Source organism: Elephas maximus, chromosome 16, assembly GCF_024166365.1.
Source record: "Elephas maximus indicus isolate mEleMax1 chromosome 16, mEleMax1 primary haplotype, whole genome shotgun sequence".
Classification (NCBI taxonomy): domain Eukaryota; kingdom Metazoa; phylum Chordata; class Mammalia; order Proboscidea; family Elephantidae; genus Elephas; species Elephas maximus.
This window is the reverse complement of record NC_064834.1, coordinates 18,834,993-18,858,519: the sequence shown is the minus strand read 5'-3', so window position 1 is coordinate 18,858,519 and position 23,527 is coordinate 18,834,993. Positions and strand designations below refer to the sequence as shown.

The 23,527-nt window shown below is 40.1% G+C and overlaps 1 protein-coding gene across 2 annotated transcripts in view; it reads left to right on the top strand.

The window, feature by feature from the left end:
• The first annotated feature begins 13,453 nt into the window (after positions 1 to 13,453).
• The window catches only part of VPS26A (VPS26 retromer complex component A), a 29,944-nt gene continuing 19,870 nt past the window's right edge, over positions 13,454 to 23,527 (top strand). Inside the window, exons 1-2 of one of the 2 annotated variants that reach the window (XM_049855397.1) lie at positions 13,454 to 13,544; positions 20,618 to 20,767. In XM_049855397.1, coding sequence (XP_049711354.1) covers positions 13,542 to 13,544; positions 20,618 to 20,767 — 153 coding nt within the window. In that variant the 5' untranslated portion in view covers positions 13,454 to 13,541. The other variant, XM_049855398.1, reaches the window with a different exon arrangement.

Here is a 23,527-nt window from a genome sequence, read left to right as displayed (position 1 = left end):
ATGGAGAATCCAACCTGTGACAGTTGGTGCCAGGAGAGGTAGAAAGCTGATACTAAGGTGGAATTTTGGAGCTCCATCACCTGCTGCCTGAGTGGCAATGAGGACCTCATCCTTGGCTGTAGATAGTTGTAGATGCAGGCCCAAGATGCATTGCAATTGTTCACCTTTTCACTGATGATGAACTGAGATGGTATACCAATGGAAGGAAGTGCACTGGGGGGCAATATACCAGGCATTTGAGAAATATGGGGCAATGGTAATTCTAAAGACAATGGAATTGGATGGCTGTTACTGGAGGTAATTAATGCTTTTGGAAGAGACAAGGAAAGGCAGAATACTAAAAAACTCTCCTCCTGTTGCAGAAGGGCAGAGAAAGCTCTGGACCAGGACTAATCACAATAGCAGAGTTCCAAGAATGTTAAATTTTCAACCTAGGCAAGTCAACTATGCGACGTCAAGGTGCCAGTCAGGAAACAAAGGAACCTTAAGATACAGTGACAACTAGATTGATCCATTCAAATCTTGAAACCCCAGACTCTCCTGAACCTTGGAGTCTATAGAAAAGACCCACTCCTCCTTAAGAACTAATGCTTTCCTCTCTCTTGAAGATGATTAAGAGACCTGTGTCCTTCAAAATAACATGTACCTTTGCCTCAAGATCTGTCCCCATCTCCCCTCCTGGCCACTAGGCAATAACTGAAGATAAGTTGCAATATAAACCAACAGAGGACGTGCTGGGCCTACTAAGTAGGAAGGGTAATACATCCTGAAGATTTTGCAGAGCCCAGCTAACGTGTACCTCAGAAGCTGAGAGAGTGTCTATGAGATCTGATTCCAAGAGTATGGAATCAAGGACAGAGGTGGAACATAAAGTTGCACAAGGGAATGTCTTAGGTTGCTAGTGGTGCCATAACACAGATACCACAAGCGGGTTGCTTTAAAGGGCAGAAAGTAATTTCCTCACAGTTCAGGAGGCTGCAAGTCCAAATTTAGGGGGAGGTCCTTCCTTGTCTCTTTCAGCTTCTAGTAGCTGCCAGCAATCTTGGTGTTCTTGGGCTTGTAGATACATCTGTCTGGGTTGTCTACCTTCCTTTCCCCCTGTGTGTTCCCCTGTGATGCCAGCTGCAGTAGCAGGAGCTGCAGTTAATTCCACTGACCTTTCTAAGTTTTCCTCAGGAACTTAGCCCTCCAGGGTCCTGAAGGGGCAATTCCCAGAATTTATATGAAGCAAATGGATCTTAGTGGCACAAGGAGTGGGCAGTTTGGGGTGCTGTGCTGTGTCACTTAGATTTCCCATTCAGTACTGGAGGACTTAATCTCCCAGCCGCTGGGAAGATGGCTGACAGCTGCAGGCTCTTAGATGAAGAGTGCCACCTAATCCAAGGCCATGATCCCTTCTCTGGACAGCTCACAGCTGAAGACTTACCTGTGCACAGGTATAAAGGCTTGAACCTCATGCCCTCTTGGAACTACTTTGAAGGACCATTCCAGTGTCAGAACTACCTGTGGTGTCATCCAAGGCCTTGTTGTGATTACAGTGCAGTTTTATTTATTCCTCTGTCTAATCCTGCTTCCTTCTGGTCCTGCACAAGTGTTGCTTTAAAGAATACTCCCTAATAAACTCTCCATGCTATTCTTCATCTCAGAGTCTGCTTCCCATGGAACCCAACTTACAGCAATCATCTTTATAGCATTTTACTTTTGGTGACAGTTGCTAAATTATACCCAGATCCCTTTGTTAATGAATCTATTTATGATTATTTAACATATTTATCATGAATTTAGTGAGTTTTTATGCCCAGTAGGGTGTTACTGTAACAAGACCAATTTTTTGGCTCCTGTAACTATTATAATATAGCAGAGAAAATAAGGCATGCTGCTTTTTCTTCTGTAGTTAAGTGCTGGTTTAACACATTTGAAGAGGGGATAGGTAGTTTAGGTTGGCTTTATCAAAAAAATGACACTCTTGGGAAGCGGGGCCAAGATGGCAGAATAGCCAGACGCTTCCTGCGATCCCTCTTACAACAAAGACCCAAAAAACAAGTGAAACTATTATATTTATGACAAGCTAGAAGCCCTGAACATCAAAGGCAAAGTTAAAAAACGGACTGAGTGGCAGGTGGAGGGAGAAACGGTTCAGAAGCTGAGGGGAGTTGCCGGACCTGAATTGCTGGGATCCCTCAGGCACCATTCCCAGGAGCGGCTGCGGCAGGCTGGTGGTAGTGTTTGGCTGCAGTTTTCTCAGGGAGAAGCAGCCAGGCGCACAGCCTACTCATACCTCTGGAACCAGAGAAGAACTGTGCTCTCGGCAAATGCTAAGTATTTGCATATATTTTACCGCACCCCCAGCCCCCAGGCCGGCTTCAGTGGCTGTTGCTTTCCCTGTTAATAGGCCCTATTAACCACCCTGAGCCATCCTCCTGGCTTTAGAGTAGGAATAAATTCACAATTGGGGGAAAAGATAATTTGCCAGCTCCACTAACTTGGGGAGCTGAGAACAGAAGTGGCTCCTGTCCAGGCATAAACGGTCTGTGGACTTTGAACACCTTTCCCCCCTGTGTGGTCCTGTGTGGGCCTATTTCAGGAGAATAGGCCCTTGTTGGCAGGCTCCAACTGTTTCAGCTGTGCAGTGAAGAGGTGGGTGTTTGATATTTGACACTGCCTTTCCTATTAAACAGGCTCCTCACCTACCCACATCAGGGGGCATAAGAACTGGTGGCTCTGCTCAGGTCACCCAGCCACCTGCAACAGGGACCCAAGGATAACTGGTACCTCCCAGTCCTTACAACCAAAAGCATTGGGCGCCCACGGTCCGTCTGCAGGATCCACCCACCTGTATGCTCTAGGGAACAAGGACACGATTTCCTCACAGACACTCAGAGGACGGTTCTCAGCCCCCTGCCTTGTTCATAGTGTGACCCCCTGCTGCAACCAGATACTGGTACCTACACCAATCACCCCTGCCCCTCTAAGACTGTAGGACAGAGCCTGTACCACACACTTGAAGATCAGCTTCCTGGACACCTGAGCTGAATTCTTACAAGAAAAGTGAATGGAATCCTAGACTGATATACCTGATAATAGCTCTAGCCATCCGGTGACAGGACGTCAGAGCTTTAAAGGCAAAAATAATCAGGCTAGCTCACTCAAGCAACCCATATGGGCATACCAAAACAAAACAAAGCAATAAGCCAGGATATAGTAAGCAAACATAAAATAAACTAATACAGTAACTTATAGATGGCTCGGAGACAACAGTCAATATCAAGTCACATAAAGAAACAGACCATGATTGCCTCAATAAGCTCTCAAAACAAAGAATCAACGGATCTTCTGGATGAAGGTGTCTTCCTAGAATTACCAGACACAGAATTCAAAAGATTTATATAAGGAACTCTTCAAGACAACAGGAACGAGACTAGGAAGGTGATCAGGCAGTACACAAAATAAGCCAAGGAACACACAGATAAACTAGTTGAAGAAATTAAGAAGATTATTCAAGAACATAATGAAAAATTTAACAAGCTGCAAGAATCCATAGAGAGACAGCAATCAGGAATTCAGAAGATTAACAATAAAATTGCAGAATTAGACAACTTAATAGAAAGTCAGAGGAGCAGAATTGAGCAAGTGGAAGGCAGAATTGGTGAGCTTGAAGATAAAAGACTTGGCACCAATACATTTGAAGAAAAATCAGATAAAAGAATTAAAAAAAATGAAGAAAACTTAAGAATCATGTGGGACTCTATTAAGAGAAATAACCTACGAGTGATTGGAGTACCAGAACAGGGAGGGACAATAGAAAATACAGAGAGAATTGTTGAGGATTTGTTGGCAGAAAACTTCCCTGATACCGTGAAAGATGAGAAGATATCTATCCAAGATGCTCATTGAACTCCACATAAGGTAGATTTTAAAAGAAAGTCACCAAAACTTATTATAATCAAACTTGCCAAAACCAAATATAAAGAGAGAATTTTAAGAGTAGCTAGGGATAACGGAAAAGTCACCTACAAAGGAGAGTCAGTAAGAATTAGCTCGGACTACTTGGCAGAAACCATGCAGGCAAGAAGGCAATGGGATGACTTATATAAAGCATTGACGGAAAAAAATTGCCAGCCAAGAATCATAGCCACCAAAATTGTCTCTCAAATATGAAAGTGAAATTAGGACATTTCCAGATAAACAGAAGTTTAGGGAATTTGTAAAAACCAAACCAAAACCATAAGAAATTCTAAAGGGAGTTCTTTGGTTAGAAGATGAATAATATCAGGTATCAACCCAAGACTGGAACACTGGACAGAGCAATCAGAGATCAATCCAGACAGGGAAATCACAAAAACAAATCAAGATTAAAAAACGCTCAAAACGGAGAAACAGTGATGTTATTATGTAAAAGAAGACAACATTAAAACAGTAAAGAGGGATTAAGAAATGTAGTCATAGATCTTTCATATGGAGAGGAAGGCAAGACGATATAAAGAAATAAAAGTTAGGATTAAACTTAGAAAAATGGGGGTAAATATTCAGGTAACCACAAAGGAGACTAACTATCCTACTTATCAAAATAAAACACAAGAAAAAAATAGAGACTCAGCAGAAACAAAATCAACAACAACAAATAAGAGGAAAAGACAATATATAAAGTACTCAGCACAAAAAAAATAAGTGGGAAAAAGAAACTGTCAACAACCCACAAAAAAAAGACATCAAAATGACAGCACTAAACTCATACCTATCTATAATTATGCTGAATATAAATGGACTAAATGCAGCAATAAAGAAACAGACAGTGGCAGAATGGATAAAAAAACATAATCTGTCTATATGCTGCCTACAAGAGAAACACCTTAGAGATGCAAACAAACTAAAACTCAAAGGATGGAAAAAATATATCAAGCAAACAACAATCAAAACAGAGCATGAGTGGCAGTATTAATTTCCAAGAAAATAGACTTTAAAGTTAAATCCACCACACAGGATAAGGAAGGACACTATATAATGATTAAAGGGACAATATACCAGGAGGATATAACCATATTAAATATTTACGCACCCAATGACAGGGCTTCAAGATACCTAAAACAAACTCTAACAGCATTGAAAAGTGAGATAGACAGCTCCACAATTATAGTAGGAGACTTCAACATGCCACTTTCGGTGAAGGACAGGACATCCAGAAAGAAGCTCAATAAAGACAAGGAAGATCTAAATGCCACTGTCAACCAAGTTGACCTCATAGACATATACAGAACACTCCACCAAACAGCAGCCAAGTATACTTTCTTTTCCAATGCACACGGAACATTCTCTAGAGCAGACCACATACTAGGTCATAAAGCAAGCCTTAGCAGAATCCAAAACATCGAAATATTACAAAGCATCTTATCTGATCATAAGGCCATAAAAGTACAAATCAAGAAGAGAAAACGTAAGGAAAAGAAATCAAACACTTGGAAACTGAGCAATACTCTGCTCAAAAATGACTGGGTTATAGAAGAAATAAAGGTTAGAATAAAGAAATTCACAGAATCCAATGAGAATGAAAACACTTCCTATCAGAACCTTTGGGACACAGTGAAAGCAGTGCTCAGAGGTCAATTTATATCAATAAATGCACACATCCAAAAAGAAGAAAGGGCCAAAATCAAAGAGTTATCCCTACAACTTGAACAAATAGAAAGAGAGCAACAAAAGAAACCCCCAGGCACCAGAAGAAAGCAATAGTAAAAATTAGAGCAGAACTAAATGAAATAGAAAAACAATTAAAAGAGTTAACAAGACCAAAAGCTGGTTCTTAGAAAAAATTAACAAAATTGATAAACCACTGGCCAAACTGACAAAAGAAACACAGGAGAGGAAGCAAATAACCCGAATAAGAAATGAGATGGGCAATATTACAAAAGACCCAACTGAAATTAAAAGAATCAATCATGTTAGAGTACAAGAAAAATTGTACTCTAACAAATTTGAAACCTAAAAGAAATGGATGAATTCCTTGAAATGCACTACCTACCTAAACTAACACAAAGAGAGGTAGAACAACTAAATAGACCCATAACAAAAGAAGAGATTGAAAAGGTAATCAAAAAACTCCCAACAACAAAAAAAAGCCCTAGCCCAGATGGCTTAACTGCACAGTTTTAAACTTGAGAAGAGTTAACATCACTACTACTAAAGGTATTCCAGAGCATAGAAAAGGATGGAATACTCCCAAACTCATTCTCTGAAGCCAGCACACCCTGATACCAAAACCAGGTAAAAAAACAACAAAAAAGGAAAATTACAGACCTATATCCCTCATTTTTTTTTTTATCCCTCATGAACTTAGATGCAAAAATCCTCAACAAAATTCTAGCCAATAGAATTCAAAAACACATTAAAAAAATAATTCACCGTGACCAAGTGGGATTCATACCAGGTATGCGGGGATGGTTCAACATCAGAAAAACAATTAATGTAATCCATCATTTTTTTTTATCATATAAATAAAAGTCAAGAACCACATGATTTTATCAATTGATGCAGAAAAGGCATTTGACAAAGTTCAATACCCATTCATGATAAAAACTCTCAGCAAAATAGGAATAGAAGGAAAACTCCTCAACATAATAAAGGGCATTTATACAAAGGCAACAGCCAACATCAACCTAAGTGGAGAGAGCCTGAAAGCATTCCCCTTGAGACTGGGAACCAGACAAGAATGCCCTTTATCACCACTCTCATTCAACATTGTGCTGGAGGTCCTAGCCAGAGCAATTAGGCTAGATAAAGAAATAAAGGGCATCCAGGTTGACAAGGAAGAAGTAATAGTGTCTCTATTTGCAAATGACATGATCTTACACACAGAAAACCCTAAGGAATCCTCGAGAAAACTACTGAAACTAATAAAAGAGTTCATCAGAGTGTCAGCATATAAGATAAACATACAAAAATCAGTTGGATTCCTCTACATCAACAAAAAGAACATTGAGGAGGAAATCACCAAATTAATACCATTTACAGTAGCCCCCAAGAAGATGAAATACTTAGGAATAAATCTCACCAGAGATGTAAAAGACCTATACAAAGAAAACTACAAGACAGTACTGCAAGAAACCAAAAGAGACCTACATAAGTGGAAAAACATATCTTGCTCATGGATAAGACGACTTAACATTGTAAAAAAGTCTACTCTACCAAAAATGATATACAGATACAATGCAATTCCGATTCAAATTTCAACATTTTTTAATGAGATTGAGAAACACATCACCAACTTCATATGGAAGGGAAAGAGGCCCCCGATAAGTAAAGCATTACTGAAAAAGAAGAACAAAGTGGGAGGCCTCACTCTACCTGATTTTAGAACCTACCTTTTTTTTTTTTTTTTTTTTAATCCTGCTACAGTAGTCAAAACAGCCTGGTACTGGTACAACAACAGACACATAGACCAATGGAACAGAAGTGAGAATCCAGACACAAATCCATCCACATATGTGCAGCTGATATTTGACAAAGGCCCAAAGTCAGTTAAATGGGGAAAAGACAGTCTCTTTAACAAATGGTGCTGGCATAACTGGATATCCACCTGCAAAAAAATGAAACAAGACCCATACCTCACTCCATGCACAAAAACTAACTCAAAATGGATCAAAGACCTAAATATAAAACCTAAATCGATAAAGATCATGGAAGAAAAAACAGGGACAATACTAGGAGCCCTAATACATGGCATAAATAGTATATAAAACATTACTAACAATGCAGACAACTAACAAACCAGATAACTGCGAGCTCCTAAAAATCAAACACCTATGCTCATCCAAAGACCTCACCAAAAGAGTAAAAAGATTACCTACAGACTGGGAAAAAATTTTTGCCTATGACATTTCCAATCAGCGTTTGATCTCTAAAATCTACATGATACTGCAAAAACTCAACTGCAAAAAGATAAATAACCTAATTAAAAAATGGGCAAAAGATATGAACAGGCACTTCACCGAAGACATTCAGGTAGCTAACAGACACATGAGGAAATGCTCACGGTCTCACGGTCATTAGCCATTAGAGAAATGCAAATCAAAACTACAGTGAGAATCCATCTCACTCCAACAAGGCTAGCATTAATCCAAAAAACACAAAATAATACATGTTGGAGAGGTTGTGGAGAGACTGGAACATTTATACACTGCTATTGGGAATGTAAAATGGTACAACCACTTTGGAAATCGATTTGGTGCTTCCTTAAAAAACTAGAAATAGAATTACCATATGATCCAGCAATCCCACTCCTTGGAATATATCCTAGAGAATTCAGAGCCTTTACACGAACAGATATATGCACACCTATGTTCACTGCAACACTGTTTACAATAGGAAAAAGATGGAAGCAATCAAGATGCCCATCAACAGGTGAATGGATAAATTATGGTATATTCACACAATGGAATATTATGCATCAATAAAGAACAATGATGAATCTGAAATATTTCATAATGTGGAGGACTCTGGAAGGCATTACGCTGAGTGAAATTAGTTCCAAAGGACAAATATTGTATAAGAGCACTATTGTAATAACTGGAGAAATAGTTTAAACTGAGAAGACAACATTCTTTCGTGGTTACGAGAAGGGGTAGGGAGGAGGGGTGGGAGAGGGGCATTCACTGATAGTAGATAAGAACTACTTTAGGTGAAGGGAAAGACAGCACACAATACAGGGGAGGTCAGCACAACTGGACCAAACCAAAAGCAAAGAAGTTTCCTGAATAAACTGAATGCTTTGAAGGCCAGCATAGCAGGGGTGGGGGTTTGAGGACCATGGATTCAGGGGACATCTAAGTCAGCTGGCATAATAAAATCTATTAACATTCTGCCTTCCACTTCGGAGAGTAGCTTCTGGGATCCTAAATGCTAGCAAGTGGCCATCTAAGATGCATCAACTGGTCTCAACCCACCTGGAGTTAAGGAGAATGAAGAACACCAAAGATGCAAGGTAAATACGAGCCCAGGAGACATAAAGGACCACATAAACCACAGACTGCCTCGGCCTGAGACCAGAAGAGCTAGATGGTGCCCGGCTACCACAACTGATGACTGCCCTGACAGGGAGCGCAACGGAGAGCCCCTGAGGGAGCAGGAGAGCAGTGGGATGCAGACCTCAAGTTCTCATAAAGAGACCAAACTTAATGGTCTGACTCAGACTAGAAGGACCCCAGAGGTCATGCTCCCCAGACCTTCTGTTACCCCAAGACAGGAACCATTCCCAAAGCCAACTCTTCAGACAGGGATTGGACTGGACTATGGGATAGAAAATGATACTGGTGAAGAATGAGCTTCTTGGATCAAGTAGACACATGAGACTATGTGGGCATCTCCTGTCTGGAGGGGAGATGAGAGAGCAGAGGGGGTCAGAAGCTGGCCGAATGGACACGAAAATATAGAGTGGAGGGAAGGAGTGTGCAGTTCATGGTGGGGGAGAGCAATTAGGGGTATATAGCAAGGTGTATAGAAATTTTTGCATGACAGACCGACTTGATTTGTAAGCTTTTACTTAAAGTACAAAAAAAATTAAAAGAAAATGACACTTATGGAGAAAAGTCTTAAGTTTGTCACAAAAGAAATGCAGAAGATTTCTATTTTTGGAGAGGTAATTAGACTGGTGGAAAGAATATGAGCTTTAGAATGGCAAAGTCTTGGCTTAAATATCAGTTTCACTCTTTGTTAGCTGTATAACTTTAGGTTACTTAGCTAAGATTTTCTAAGAAAAGCAGTACAGTGACGGGGTTAATTGCATGGACTCCAGAACCAGGTTACCAGGGGTACAAAATTCTGTCACTTACCAGCTAGGTAACCTGAGTTACCTCAGTTTCTTCCTCTTTGAAATGAGGGTAATCTCATTTTAAGGTACCTTTACCTTATAGGTTTGTTGAGATAATTAATATATGAAGTGCTTGCAACAATATTATTGAGTGAGTGACCAATAAACATGGGCTATCATTATCTGTACTAAAGGGTAACAATACTCACAGAGTCACGGTGAGGATTATATGAGGCAATGTATGGGATATGATTAGCTTAGTGCCCAGCACATAGCAAGCTCCAAAAATTATCATTATGAAAATATTTTTCATAGCTACGTCATAAGATTCTTTTAAGGATTCCATCTATATGCCAAGCACTGCTACATGCTGGGGATACAGAGGGAAACAAAGACACACCAGATGACCTTTGTTCTCAAGTTTAGAGTCTCTCAGGGATTAAATGAAATCTGTAAGTCTTTCCCAGCACAAATGAAAGTAGATAGACGGAAGTAAACATTACCTGACACATAGGGGAAATAGCACGTTGCTCATGTAGGTTCTTTGTAATTACTCTTTTGGGGTTCAGTTTGTTAATCAACCAACTATCACCATGATTATAGGTTTTTGTTTTTTTTTTTTTTGTGGTGGGGTGCTTCTTCCAATTTGTACTTTTGAATAACTCTCTAAATTCATGACGATTTTTAAAAATCTGATATTATTCAATTAAAAAAAAAAAAAGGACCAAGGCATCAGGAATAAACAGTTAAGACTGCTCACAATTTAGTGGAAGAAAGACATAAATAACTGTAATACATTTTACATTATAGACATGTCTCCAAATCTATAATTATAAACAAGGTGCTGAGGTAGCAAAAAGAAAGGAATGATTAATTTTGCAGAAGCTTTTGGTCTGCATTCCCTGAACATGTTATCTGTTTTACCATTTGAGTCATTGCTTAAAATATTAATACAATTGATTTTTCAGAACTCTATTTGTCCTCTTAGGTTTACGCTAAACCAGGATTTCTCAACCTCAGCATTACTGACATTTTGGACAGGATATTTCTTTGTTGTAGGGGGCTGTGCATTGTAGGATATTTGGCAACATTTCTGATTTTTACTCACTAGATGCCAGTAGCACTCCCCCAGGCCTGATAATCAAAAATATTTCCAGGCATTGCCAAATGTCCCTTGGGCAGAAAAATCCTTTCATCTGGAAAATCACTACATTGAAGCAATGATTATTTTTGAACTAAAGTCTTATCAGGTATGTTCCTACCTTATAACAGTATAGTATGATTTATCATTTTTCCACAATATTTACTAAGCTTACTTATCCACAGGAATTAGGAACTTTACTATTGCAGTAATTCAGGTACATGATTTGGGATACTTGTGCGTCTTCATGATATGGTGACTGGCTTTCCTCACAGCAAGTGATCCAAGACAGCAAGGTAGAAACAGCTTCTGAAGTCACGTACTATCACTTCTCTTATCCCGTTGGTCACACAGACCAATTCTAATAGAATTTGAGAAGGAACTACACATGGGTGTGAATAGTGGGGAGCAAGATGACTGTGGGTCATCTGCAAGGCTGGCTACCATCATGCAGTAATAAAAAAATCATTATAAGAGTTGGAACATAAAATTGGGGAAATCACCCAGAAACAAGAACAGAAAGACAAATAGATGGAAAATAGGAAAGAAAAAGTAACAAAATTACACCACCAATTTAGACCTAATATTGTATGTTTACAAAACTAATGTGCTCCTTCTATGTTTGTTTGCCAACTGCTCCCTCCCTGCACAAAGTATTTTCACAAACACCTGCTATGCCATTTTTTTTTTTTACGTTGCTGTAAAAAAATAAATTAGCATAGAGTGCTGACGAAAATGCCTCATGGGGGGAAAGGGAGCAGTTGGCAAACAAACACAAGTCGTGCATTATTTGCCTAAAATATGGTATATGACTAATAAAAGATCTAGGAAGAAAGAGGAGTGCATAGAGATGGGAGAATATTATCAAATAAATTTCGCAAGGTGGCAAGATACAAAGTCAATATAAAAAACATACATACACAAGCAATAAACAATTAGAAAATGAGTATTTTAAATTCTATTTACAAATACATACACATAAATTTAACAAAAGATGTGTACAGAAAATAGAGAAATATACCATGTTCATGGATTGGAAGGCTCAATATTGTTAAGATGTCAGTTTTCCCTAAATTGAGTTATAGGTTCAACTCAATCCCAATCAAAATTCCAGCTTTTCTTTTTTTTTTTTTGTAAAAGTGGATTAACAATTCAAAAATTTACATGTAAATACAAAGGATATAGAATAACCAAAGCATTCTTGAAAAAGAACAAAGTTGGAGTAATTATACTACCTTATTTCAAGGCTTACTATAAACCCACAGAAATCAAGACAGTGTGACATTGGGTAAAGACAGACAAATAGATCAATAAAACAGAACAGAAACTCCAGAAATAGACCTACAATTATACAGTCAATAGATTTTTGACAAAGGCATGGAGCAATTAATTATTTTTAAATTTTGATTTCTTCTTTGAACGAGAGGTTTAGAATTACGTTGCTTTGTTTCCAAACATTTGGGGGATTTTCTAGCTATCTTCTTATCAATTCCTAGTTTAGTTCTATTAGGATTAGAGACAAAAAAAATTGATTTCGATCCTTTTAAATTTCAGACATGCTTTACTGCCCTGCTTCACAAACTTGATTTTATTTTGTCACGGTGGGAGAATTATAGTCCATTTAGAGCATCAGTTTTTCCCTGCTTTCATTATGTGCAGAGTGCACTGTGGTGGTTCAACACTAGGGTCTGTTTTTGAGTTCTAAACAGTATTTCGTTTTTTGGAGGTCTTTTTTCTAGGCTTACACTATAATGATTTAGGATGCTGTTAAGGCCAGAGGAGTTTTTAGCAGCATCTCCGGATTTTCCCCCTTTCACAGGGTATCTTTTGTTTTCAACAAGGAGTTACAATTGATTTGAGTCCTCTATAATCGGGGTAGAAAGCTTATGGAACTATCCGTGGACTTCAGGAGCCAGCGGAAGCAGAACTCTTAAGATTTTTCAGTTGGTCCCGTCAGAGGCGATAAATCACAGAGCTAACAAAATTTCAGAATGCAGAAGTTCTCAGACGAGGGTTAACTGGGTAGAGTTCAGGAAACGTGGAAGAACGCCTCATCCCCGGATTAGGAGAACACGTCTCACCGCGAGGCCTCAGGAAGCGGGGCCTCTGTAACGGTTCCCATTCTCCTCCGCGACCCAGCACCCCACCCACAGAGAGCGCCTCCGGCACAAACGCTTCATCCCGCCCAGCCACTCAAACTTCCACAGGGAAGAAGCCCCCGGCGTAGCGAAGAAGGCAGCCAGCGACCCGCCAGTCACGTGACAGAAGGGAGGCCCCCGCGCACCTACGGCGCTGACGCCCTCCCCAGCCCCTCCCCCTTTGACGTAAGCGCAGTGGCCCCGCCCCTCCGCCTCAGGGTGGAGCACTAGGCCCCGCCTCCAAACGGCCTCTCCTACGAGGGAGCTGGCTGGCTAGTGGGGCGGGCCGAGAGGCCGGTGCGGGGGCGGTGCAGGGGGAAGGGAGGAGAAGAAAAGAGGGGTCACGTGCGGCAGGCGGCCCGAGGTCACGTGACGGGGCGCCGGGGCGGAGGAGCCGGGACTGGGAGTTCTCCGGAGAAAAGCGGGGTGAAGTGGGGGGGACGCGGCGGTGGCGGCGCTGACAATGGTGAGTGCACGGCGGCCCGCGCGCTCGCCTCCCGTCGTCGGCCCGGAGCGCGCGGCGGGACGACCAACGGCGGCGGCGTCGCGGGAGGAGGGGGCGGACGAGCAGGGCGGGGAGCGGGCGTAGGCCTGTCGGGCCACCCCCGGGTCCGGGAAGAGCGGGCGGCGCCGCTCCTTCCCGGTCTCGGCGAGGCCCGAGCACCTGCCGGCGGCGGCGCGCTCTCCTGGCCATGTCGGAGCCCGTGCCCGCTTTCCTCGACCGGCTGTGGGGGCCCTGGCTGGGCACTCGGACCCCGCCCCTGCGGGGGCTCCGCGTCGCCCCCCCTTCCAAGGTAGCCGGCCGCTCCGCTCCTCCCGGGCAGCCTCGCTTTCCTTTGGCTGGGTGACCCGGGAGTCCCCCGGTTCCGGGCCCTGGAGGACTTGGTCCCTCTCTGCCCGTGTGTCACGAGCTTGATAGGCTCTGCTTTTTAAACCTGCATATGGGACCCTCTGCAATTTCGTGACCCCGGTTCAGGTTGGCGCTGACACTTGTGGAGTGGGCGAAAAAAGGAAAAGGACGTTGGGAGGGGAGTCCTCTTTAACTCAGAAGACACTAGTTTTGTGCCCGCGTTTTAAAGCGTTGCCTCTGATTTCCGTCCCCAAGCCATTTTTATAAACTTAACGCTTTGGGGTGTTGAAATGGCCTAGAAAGCAGAGGGCAGAGGGAAATCAGAATACTCTAACCACAGTTACTGGGGAGTACAGGGTAGGCACCGTGGCGGTTAACTGTGTGTGTCGACAGTCTCCTCTAGATAGGATCTCATTTGGGTCATTTGATTGTAGTAGTCGTTTGATTTAGCAAGCATACGTTGAGCGTCTACTATTTGCTCTGCTTTTATTACCTGCACTCCCAAAGGTCCTGATTCTTTAAACTGCTTGAGACTTTTGACTAAAGGCCTAGCTAGGTTTATATTATATATATAAAAAACTAACTTTGAATAAATAAATTTTAAAGTCAGAAATCGTGTTACTTTAATTAAAAAGTAGACTTGTGCATTCTTAAACTTGGAGCCTTTTTTTTTTTTTTTCTTCCTTTCTACAAATAATTACGGAGGTGTGCCCAGGGGTTATGAGCAAGATTTGAAGAGCCCTTGCTCTTTTGTAGTTTACAGTCTAGGGGGGGTAGACATTTGTTTGTGTAATTTCCTTAATGTGTCGATTATAATTGTGGTAAATACTAAGAAGTATTGGGAGGATCTTGCCTAATCAAGGAGTTAGGGAAGACGTCTTTAATTAAATGTCATTTGGAAAAACTTAAAAGGCCCCCGTTTTTTTTTTTTTTGCTTACATTTATAATTATTGCTTTTCATAAGCTTTTTGAATCATGTTCAAAGCAATTTATTTTTATTTTCAAGCTACTCATCAAGCATAAACTAAATTTTAAAGCTTTAGAACATGGCAATGGGCACGAATGTAACATATGTATGAAAATTTGCTGTTTCATTGTGTATGGGCTCAGTAAATAAAATTTTGAGAGCCTCCCATCCCACCTTGAGTCACATTTCTTTACATCCACTGGACTTAGTGAAATTTCTTCAGTGAGGGCTAGAAACTTTGTCGTCTTTTTATATGTCCACATATAATTTTGGTAGGTGGTGATGCTCAAAACTGGATTTACAGATTATATGAAAAACCTTAACTTAAAGTCAGTTATAGGAGGCTGAGGCTGAGACCAGAAAACTGTAAAAAAATAATTGCTGTAATGGTTGAATAGTCGTATGTATTGCAGTATAATTATTTAAAAGCTACCTAGGATTTTTTAAATGGTGTCTGAATTGAGTAGTACTGTCCAGTACTAGTGCAAATTCCATTCTGAATGCTCACTTGAAGATGCCTTTGCCCAAGAACTGAGTAATAGTCTTAAAAGTCCTCGAAACTGCCTTTAGTAATTGCAGCAAGTCTACGTTAACGTACAATTTTTATTCCTTTTCCTTTTTCTAGTCTTCACCATCTTGACACTTCTGTATTTTACTCTCTCTTTACACCTTAGGAGGAATATAATTTGATTGTGAATAATTTTAAAAAGACTTTTATTTCATGACTTTATTTGAAATGCCAGAAGATGCACATCTAGAGAATCCTTTTCTTTGTACCCTGTTTAAAGGGAAATAAAAAATCTTTTTTCGCAGATATTTTTACTTTCTGTTGTCTACTTGTCAAGTGTAAGACATCAGAATTTTTTGGAGGTTTTAAGTATAGTAAGATAGTTCATTTTTGATGTGTCCTAATGTGAAAAACCTGATGTTATTCCAGTGCTAAATTCTCATGGCATACCCTTGTTGAAGTACCGTAGTTTATTATTCAACCTTTACTCTTCTGCATATGCTATCCCAGGCTTTTTTAAAAATACCTTCTGATCTCTCCCAACTTCAGTGTTTTGATTGTGTTAAAAAGTAAGTCTACCAACCCCTGAGACCGTGACTTGAAGACACCCTTCTGAGGTGGAACTGAAGCCATTACCGGAGACCATCTCTCAGCCAAACAATAGACAGGCCCATAAAATAAACAATAACACTCTAGAGGAATGTGTTCCTTAAAACAATCAATTATTCGAGATCAAAAGGACCTTTGCCCAAGAAGCAAAGATGAGAAGGCAGGAAGGGGTACAAAATCTGATGAAATGGGGAAGCCCGGGGCAGAAGTGGCGAGAGTGCTGACACATTGTGGGGGATGCAGCCAACATCATGGAACGTTTTATGTACCAACTATCAGATGGGAAACACTTTACTCTGTAAACTTTCACCTAAAGCACAAGAAAAAAGAAAAGTAAATCTACTGTTAAGTTTTAATTATAAAATAGATTGTGCATAGAAAAAACAAGGGGATAATACATAATTTTTACATGTATTTTTAATGTTTAGGAATTTTTAATTTTTAAGAATGGTTCAGAATTCTTAAAGAAATGACATTAGACCCATTGTATAGTTACCATTGTGTTATTGATTATAAAGTTTCATGAAACTGCATTTATATCATTTTAATTAGTAGCAGTTTAAGTTTTTATTTGATCTTTTAATATCAGCTATCAAATCCCGCTTCAGCTCTGTGGGTTAAGTATCTGTGTATGTGGAAGTTACTGTGATGTTTCAGTGGTTCACTGGTAGAATTCTTGCCTTCTTTGTGGGAAACACCAGTTCCATTCCTGGCCAGTGCACCTGATGCATAGCCACCACTCATTTGTCAGCGGAAGCTTGTGTGTTGCTGTGATGCTGAACAGGTTTCTGCGGTGCTTCCAGACTCAGATTGACTAGGAAGAAAATCCTGGCAATCTACTTCTGAAAAACCAGCCACTGAAAACCCTGTGGAAGCAATGGTCCTATCCCGTTGTGCATGGGGTCACCATGAGTCAGTGGCCAACTTGATAGCAGCTAAGAACGACAAATCTATAAAACAATTTTTATAGTTTTCAGATCTCATTTTTCCTTGAAGCAGCTCTGGGAAGTGTTGGGGGAGTGAGGAAATTAATTTTAATTTTCCTGCTTCTATTTTATAACATTTAGACTTACGTTTTGTCATAAGGAAGGAGAGCTCATTCTCTTACTGTTCTCACCACCAATTGGCAATAATCTCTTTACGTATCTAATTTTATTTCGGCATCTAAAATAGACAGCTACCTGGAGGCATTGTCTTCCACCCTTTTATAATTGCTCCTTCCACCGCAGCCCTCCCCATACTCCTTTGCTGGCTCAGTGCGTTGCACATAGTTGGTAAATATCAGCTGATTGATTTTGAGCTTCTGTACATTCTCAGATCTGTCACCCTTAAATGAAGATGTACAATTTCAAAATTTACTGTTCTAAGTAAGTGAAAGCTGTCTAGTAAGGAACAGTGCATGTGACCTATAATTGATGCTTCTCATTCTCTCTCTTTTAAATTAGTTCAGAGTCAGATTTGGTTTTTAGTTTCCTAGTGAAAATTGAGTTTACGTGTTTGTAATGTTGCCAGGAATTAAAACATATTGTCAAAGATAAAATTTACTGTTTTGAGTATGTGAAAAGTATCGACCTGGCAATTCTGTTACTTGTCTTCTTGAAATTACAGTCCCTTTCATTAACGTGGAAACCCTGGTGGTGTAGTGGTTAAGTGCTACAGCTGCTAACCAAAAGGTCACATCTACCAGGCGCTCCGTGGAAACTGTACGGGGCAGTTGTACTCGGTCCTACAGGGTCGCTGTGAGTTGGAATCAACTGGATGGCAACTGGTTTGCTTTCGGCTTTTTCTTTAACATGGGGTTAATACAAAGAAGCAAGCTCAAAATTTAGAAAGACACTCTCTCATTTGAGCACAGGGTTACCTATAATTCAGATGGCTGCGGGAGGGTCACTGGCCTGCTTGATTTCACTCTGGCACTTCGGGGCAGAGCTGAGATTTAGCACAAGGTTCTTGACAACTTGGCTCTAGACTTTGCTGCCACACCAGCGCTCATTTCCTGGGAGAGGGATAGTCTTACCAAATATTTCAGATTCTCACCTTTTTTCTCTTGTGTATTTGTTAATTTTCTGTTATTAGGGCAGTGTGTTTTATTAAAAATTGACGTTCAACAGGTACTTGGTTGTCTTTTTCTGACTGCCACGCAGCGCCCTAAGCATCGTGTCTTCAGTGAAAATGGGACAGAGTATCTGTTCTCGTGGAACTTGCAGTTCATTTGAGGAGTCAGATACTAAATAAGCACACAAATTATAATACATTATGAAGTAAAACTACATAGTGCTGTCAGAGCTACCCTTGGAGAGCCTAATTTTGATTGAGAAGTTAGGGAAAGCCTATTTTTGAAATGAGCGAAAACAAACTGGAAGAATGAATTAGCTAGTTTAAGGATTTTTAGCTTGACAATAGGACAAGTATTATTGAAGCTGGTGGCAACGGCTGTGGTGTGACTGGAGAGATGGATAGGGCCAGATACATGTAGGCCCTGGTAGGGAATACATTGTTTTGTTTTGTTTTTTAACACTTAATTGAAGTAATGAAGGTAATGATGTAAATATTACCTACAGATAAGTACATACATAAGTGTATAGCTTGATGAATTGTCACAAATGAACACACCTGTGTATCGAGTTCTCCGCCCAGAAAACATTACCAGCATTTTGGAAGCTCCCTTTGTGCTCTCTTCCAACCACTTTCCTGACTTTTAATACCACAGTGTTAGTGTTTCTGACTTTATGTAAATGGAATCATACAGTGTGTATGCTTTTTGTGTGTGGCATCTTTCACTCAGCGTTATGTGTGTGAGATTCATCCATGTTATGTGTAGTTGTATCTCTTACATTCTATTGCTTTTCAGTATTTCGGTTTTGTGAGTATATACCAACATTTATATATCCATTCTCTCATTGATGAATATTTGGATTGCTTTCAGCTTGGGACTATTTTGAGTAATTCTGCCATGAACATTTTTTTTAAATTGTGCTTTAGGCGAAAGTTTACAGCTCAAATTAGTTTCTCATACAAACATTTATACACATATTGTTATGTGACCGTAACTGCTCTCTCTACAATATGGCAGCACACTCCCTTGTCCACCCCAGATTTCCTGTGTCCATTCAGCCAGCCTTCTGCCTTCGCATCTCACCTCCAGACCGGAGCTGCCCGTTTAGTCTCCTGTATCTACTTGAACTAAGAAGCACACTCTTCATGAGTATTATTTTATGTTTTATAATCCAGTCTAATCCCTGTTTGTGCGGTGAACATCTTACACCTATCTCCTGGTTCATGTGTGTAAGCGTTTCTGTCTAAGGTGTGTACCTAGGGATGGAATTGGCATAGATACATCTTCAGCTTTGCCAGATAATACCAAACATTTTCAAAAGTATTACAGTTTATACTCTTATCAGCCTACTGAAGGATTTTAAGCAGGGAAACTTGTGTTTTTAAAACATCAATCTGGTAGTTGCGTAGGGCAGGTAAAAAGAGATGTGGGAAGACTCTAGAGGAGACTGTTCTCTTTGTAAATTAAACAAAGACTGGAAGACTAGCTTTCATTGGTGACAAAAATAATCCACAACTATATCCAGTATCAAATGAGGGCAGTGGTGGTTCAGTGGTAGAATTCTTACCTTCCGTGTGGAGACCCAAGCTTTATTCCTGGCCAGTGCTCCTTAAGCACAGCCCCTGCCCGGCTGTCCATGGAGGCTTGTGTGTGCTGAACAAGCTTCCGTTCTAAGATGGGCTAGTCGGGGACTGATTCCAGGGCAGCTAACAACATTGGATATCAGAGTTGTCAGTGCAGTCTCTATTGTTGTTACCAAATAACGTGTTTTGGCGCTGGTGAGCAATCGATCTTTGTTCCTTATTATATTTTTGCCATATTTGGGATTTACAGAACAAGGCTTATATATTTTCTTTGGGAAAATTCACAGAAATTTCATTAGCCCTGACCATTAGAGCTAGTTTTCCATGGGCTTATCCAGTGCAACACACCCTGTTCGGAGCTATTGTAGTATTAGACTTTACAGCAAGTAAAGCGTTGTAGTACTCATTTGGATTGGTAGAGGGCATTTGGATTGGTTGTGTGAGTTCTACTATAGTGAAGGAACCTCACAGGAGTAAAACTAAAGGTAAATTCAAATCCAGATATTAGCAATTAACAGTTTAGATTTCGGGTGCATTTGATTATTTATGGTGGTTACCTATGGAAATGGTTGAAATTATAGCTTGTTTAAATCTGTTTAGTTTTGATGTAGAATTTGATAGAAATTTCTGTCATTCCTTTGAGACCTCGCAAATTTTTAGTCTCTTCAAGGTCATAAAAAAATCAGAGTTTTGAACTGGTTTGTTCCAGTTGAACCCCTGCTGAGAATTTGCCCAACAAGTTCCCAAGCAGTGCTTAGGGCCCAATTCTTAGAGCCACTAATAGAGCCAGTGGTTCTCAAAGTTTATGACGCGTAAGAATCACACCTGGAGATCTTGTTAAAATGTCGGTTCAGGCTCAGTGTACTTGGGGTCGAAATGCAGGTTCCCAGTAGGGATTAAATTCGAATTACAAAATGTAGTGACTGACTAAACTCGGTAATTGTGAGCATTTCCCTTCTATTGCAGAGTTTTCTTGGAGGCTTTTTTGGTCCCATTTGTGAGATCGATGTTGTCCTTAATGATGGGGAAACCAGGAAGATGGCAGAAATGAAAACTGAAGATGGTAAAGTAGAAAAACACTATCTCTTCTATGATGGAGAATCGGTTTCAGGAAAGGTAAATCATTTGTTTGGGGGTATTACCTATTTGTTGGACTAGAATTAGTCATGAAAGTGGTCTGTGTTTTTAAATTTGAATGATTTTATTAGTGATGGAAATTTTTTTTTTCTGAAGGTCCACTAAATCCCTGAATATGATCAATTCTTATAGACAAATTCAAGTTATAAAACATGAAATAATTTTTTAAAAATATAAAATATTAGGGTTTTTCACTCTTGGTTGTGAAGTAATAAACATATATGGTATAGTTTGGAAAATAAAATAATTATAGTCCCATCATATGGAGATAATTCACTGTTGAAAATTTGAGTGTCTCCTTGTGATCTCTTTGCATAAATTGGTGTTTCTGTGTTTATAGTATAATAATCATATCATTTTCCTATTGTTGGATATTTAAATAGTTCCTGTTTTTCAGGCTGCTTCTAGTATACTGGAGCCCTGGTTGTGCAGTGGTTAAGAGCTCAGGCTGCTAATCAAAAGGCTGGCAGTTTGAATCCACCAGCCGCACCTTGGAAACCCTATGGGGCAGTTCTACTCTGTCTTGTAGGGTTGGTGTGAGTCGAAATCGACTCGATGGAAACAGCTTTGGTTTGTTTTTTTTTCTCTAGCATATTACCATATATGTGGTAGTACTTCTATATGGATTATATTTTCTCTAGAATAAAATTTCTGGATGTGGGAGTTGCTGGAGCAAAAAATACTTATTAATAAATTACTTTCTCGGAAATTTGCATCAATTTACATGTCCACCAGTAGTGCCTTGTTTTGCCTAAGGCTTCATTGAATGTGATCACTTTTTAATTTTTGCTATTGTGGTAGGCAAAAATGGTTGTCTTATTTTAATTTGCATTTCTTTGGTTACTAGATAGGTTGAACTTAAGTTTATTAGCTTTCGAACTTCTCTCTATTTAGATCTTTTGCCATCCTACCTATTAGCATCTTACTAGTGTCTCATCTGAAACAAACTGTTTGGTTTTCAATTTTATTTCCCTAATGCTCTTCCTTTAAAAAGATGGAGAGAAAGTGAAGAGTCCTAAAGGAGAGCAGACAAAATCATCACAAGGATGGGATATGTCAAATGAAAGAAGAGTACAAGAAATAGCGTTTGGCCAGTGGAAAAGAATGCTTGTTCACGTGCTTTGAAATAGGGCTGGAAGGGGGTAGGGATACCAATGAAGTCTTCTTTAAATTCAGATATTTCCGTTTATAGTTATGACAAGTAAGTAAATATATCTCCTGCTAGATGGTAAGCTCTTTAAGATTAGGGCATCAGAGCAGGCTTCTCTAGTCTCCATAAAATACATCACCATGCTGATCATATAATAAAAAAAGTAGGTCCTCAGTAAATGTTTACCTGATGTGTTTATTTACTGTTTTTAAGTCTGGTAAGAGGATGTTCCCTATTTGGCTTAATCTTAGTCATCTGGGACAATAAAATGTGCATGGTTGATGTTTATGGGATAAATAAAGGAAGAGGGGGAACGTTTAAGGTAAAACTGAAGTTAACTTTAATGTGTTTTAAAAAAAAATAGCTGGTGTTCAGAGTACATTTTTGGAATTTCTAGAAATCACGTAGCCCTGATAACTATAGAGTGCATTTTCTACCCAAATCTGTTTTAGGTAGATATTTTCTGTTGCTGAAAAGATACTGTATCTTGAATCTGAACATTTATTGTCCTGAGATTTTTTTCATTTTTAACCTTTTTATTATAAAATGAAACAAACTAGTATAAGGCATATTTTCTTGTAATCACCATCAAGTTAAGAAGAAGAACTTTGCCAGCCACTCCATGTGTCCCAACCCAGTCACAGCCCCTTTGCCTCAAAAGTATCCACTATGCTGACTTTATGGTACCAAACTTCCTAGTGTTTCTTAATTGATTAGTCTTGTTCATTTAAAAAAAAAAAAAAAAAATCTGCTATAGGTTTTAAATCTCTTAGTTTTCAGGTTCCTTATAGTTTATCTATATGTAATATAACTGAAGAATGTGGGCCTTTTGAACTGCAGAGTTTTCCACAGTGTGGATTTTGCTGATTGCTTACTCATAATGTGGTTCAGGGTAACCTCTAATCTCTATGATTGCCTGTAAATTGGGAGCTGGATCTAGAGTCCAGATCAGGCTCAAGTTCGAGTCCTTCGTCAAGAATATAGGTGGTGTGGGAGAAAGATGTGGCAGTCTGCTTCCATAAAGATTACGGCCTTGGAAACCCGGTGGGACAGTTCTGCTCTGTCCTATAGGGTCGCTATGGGTCAGACTCAATGGTAACAGGTTGGTGTTTTCTGGTTAATCTTCAGGGAAGCAGATTGCCACATCTTTCTCCCGTGGAACAGCTGGTGGGTTCCACCCACCGATCTTTCAGTTAGCAGCTGAGTACTTGACCACTGCTCAGCCAGGGCTCCTTCAGGTCGTGGTTAAAACAAACCAAAAACCAAACCCAGTGCGATCGAGTCGATTCTGACTCATAGCAATCCTATAGGACGGAGTAGAACTGCCCCATAGAGTTTCCAAGTAGTGCCTGGTGGATTCGAACAGCCGACCCTTCGGTTAGCAGCCGTAGCACTTAACCACTATGCCACCAGGGTTTCCAAGTGGTTGTTAAAAAAAAAACCCAGTGCCGTCGAGTTGTTAGCAGGATTTAATTCCTCGCAGGCTATTAGCCAGAGGCCTCCTTCAGTTCCTTGCCATGTGGGTCTCTCCATAGGGCAGCTCGCACCCAGCATGGCAGCTGGCGTTCCTCAAAGTGAGCCAGCAAGAG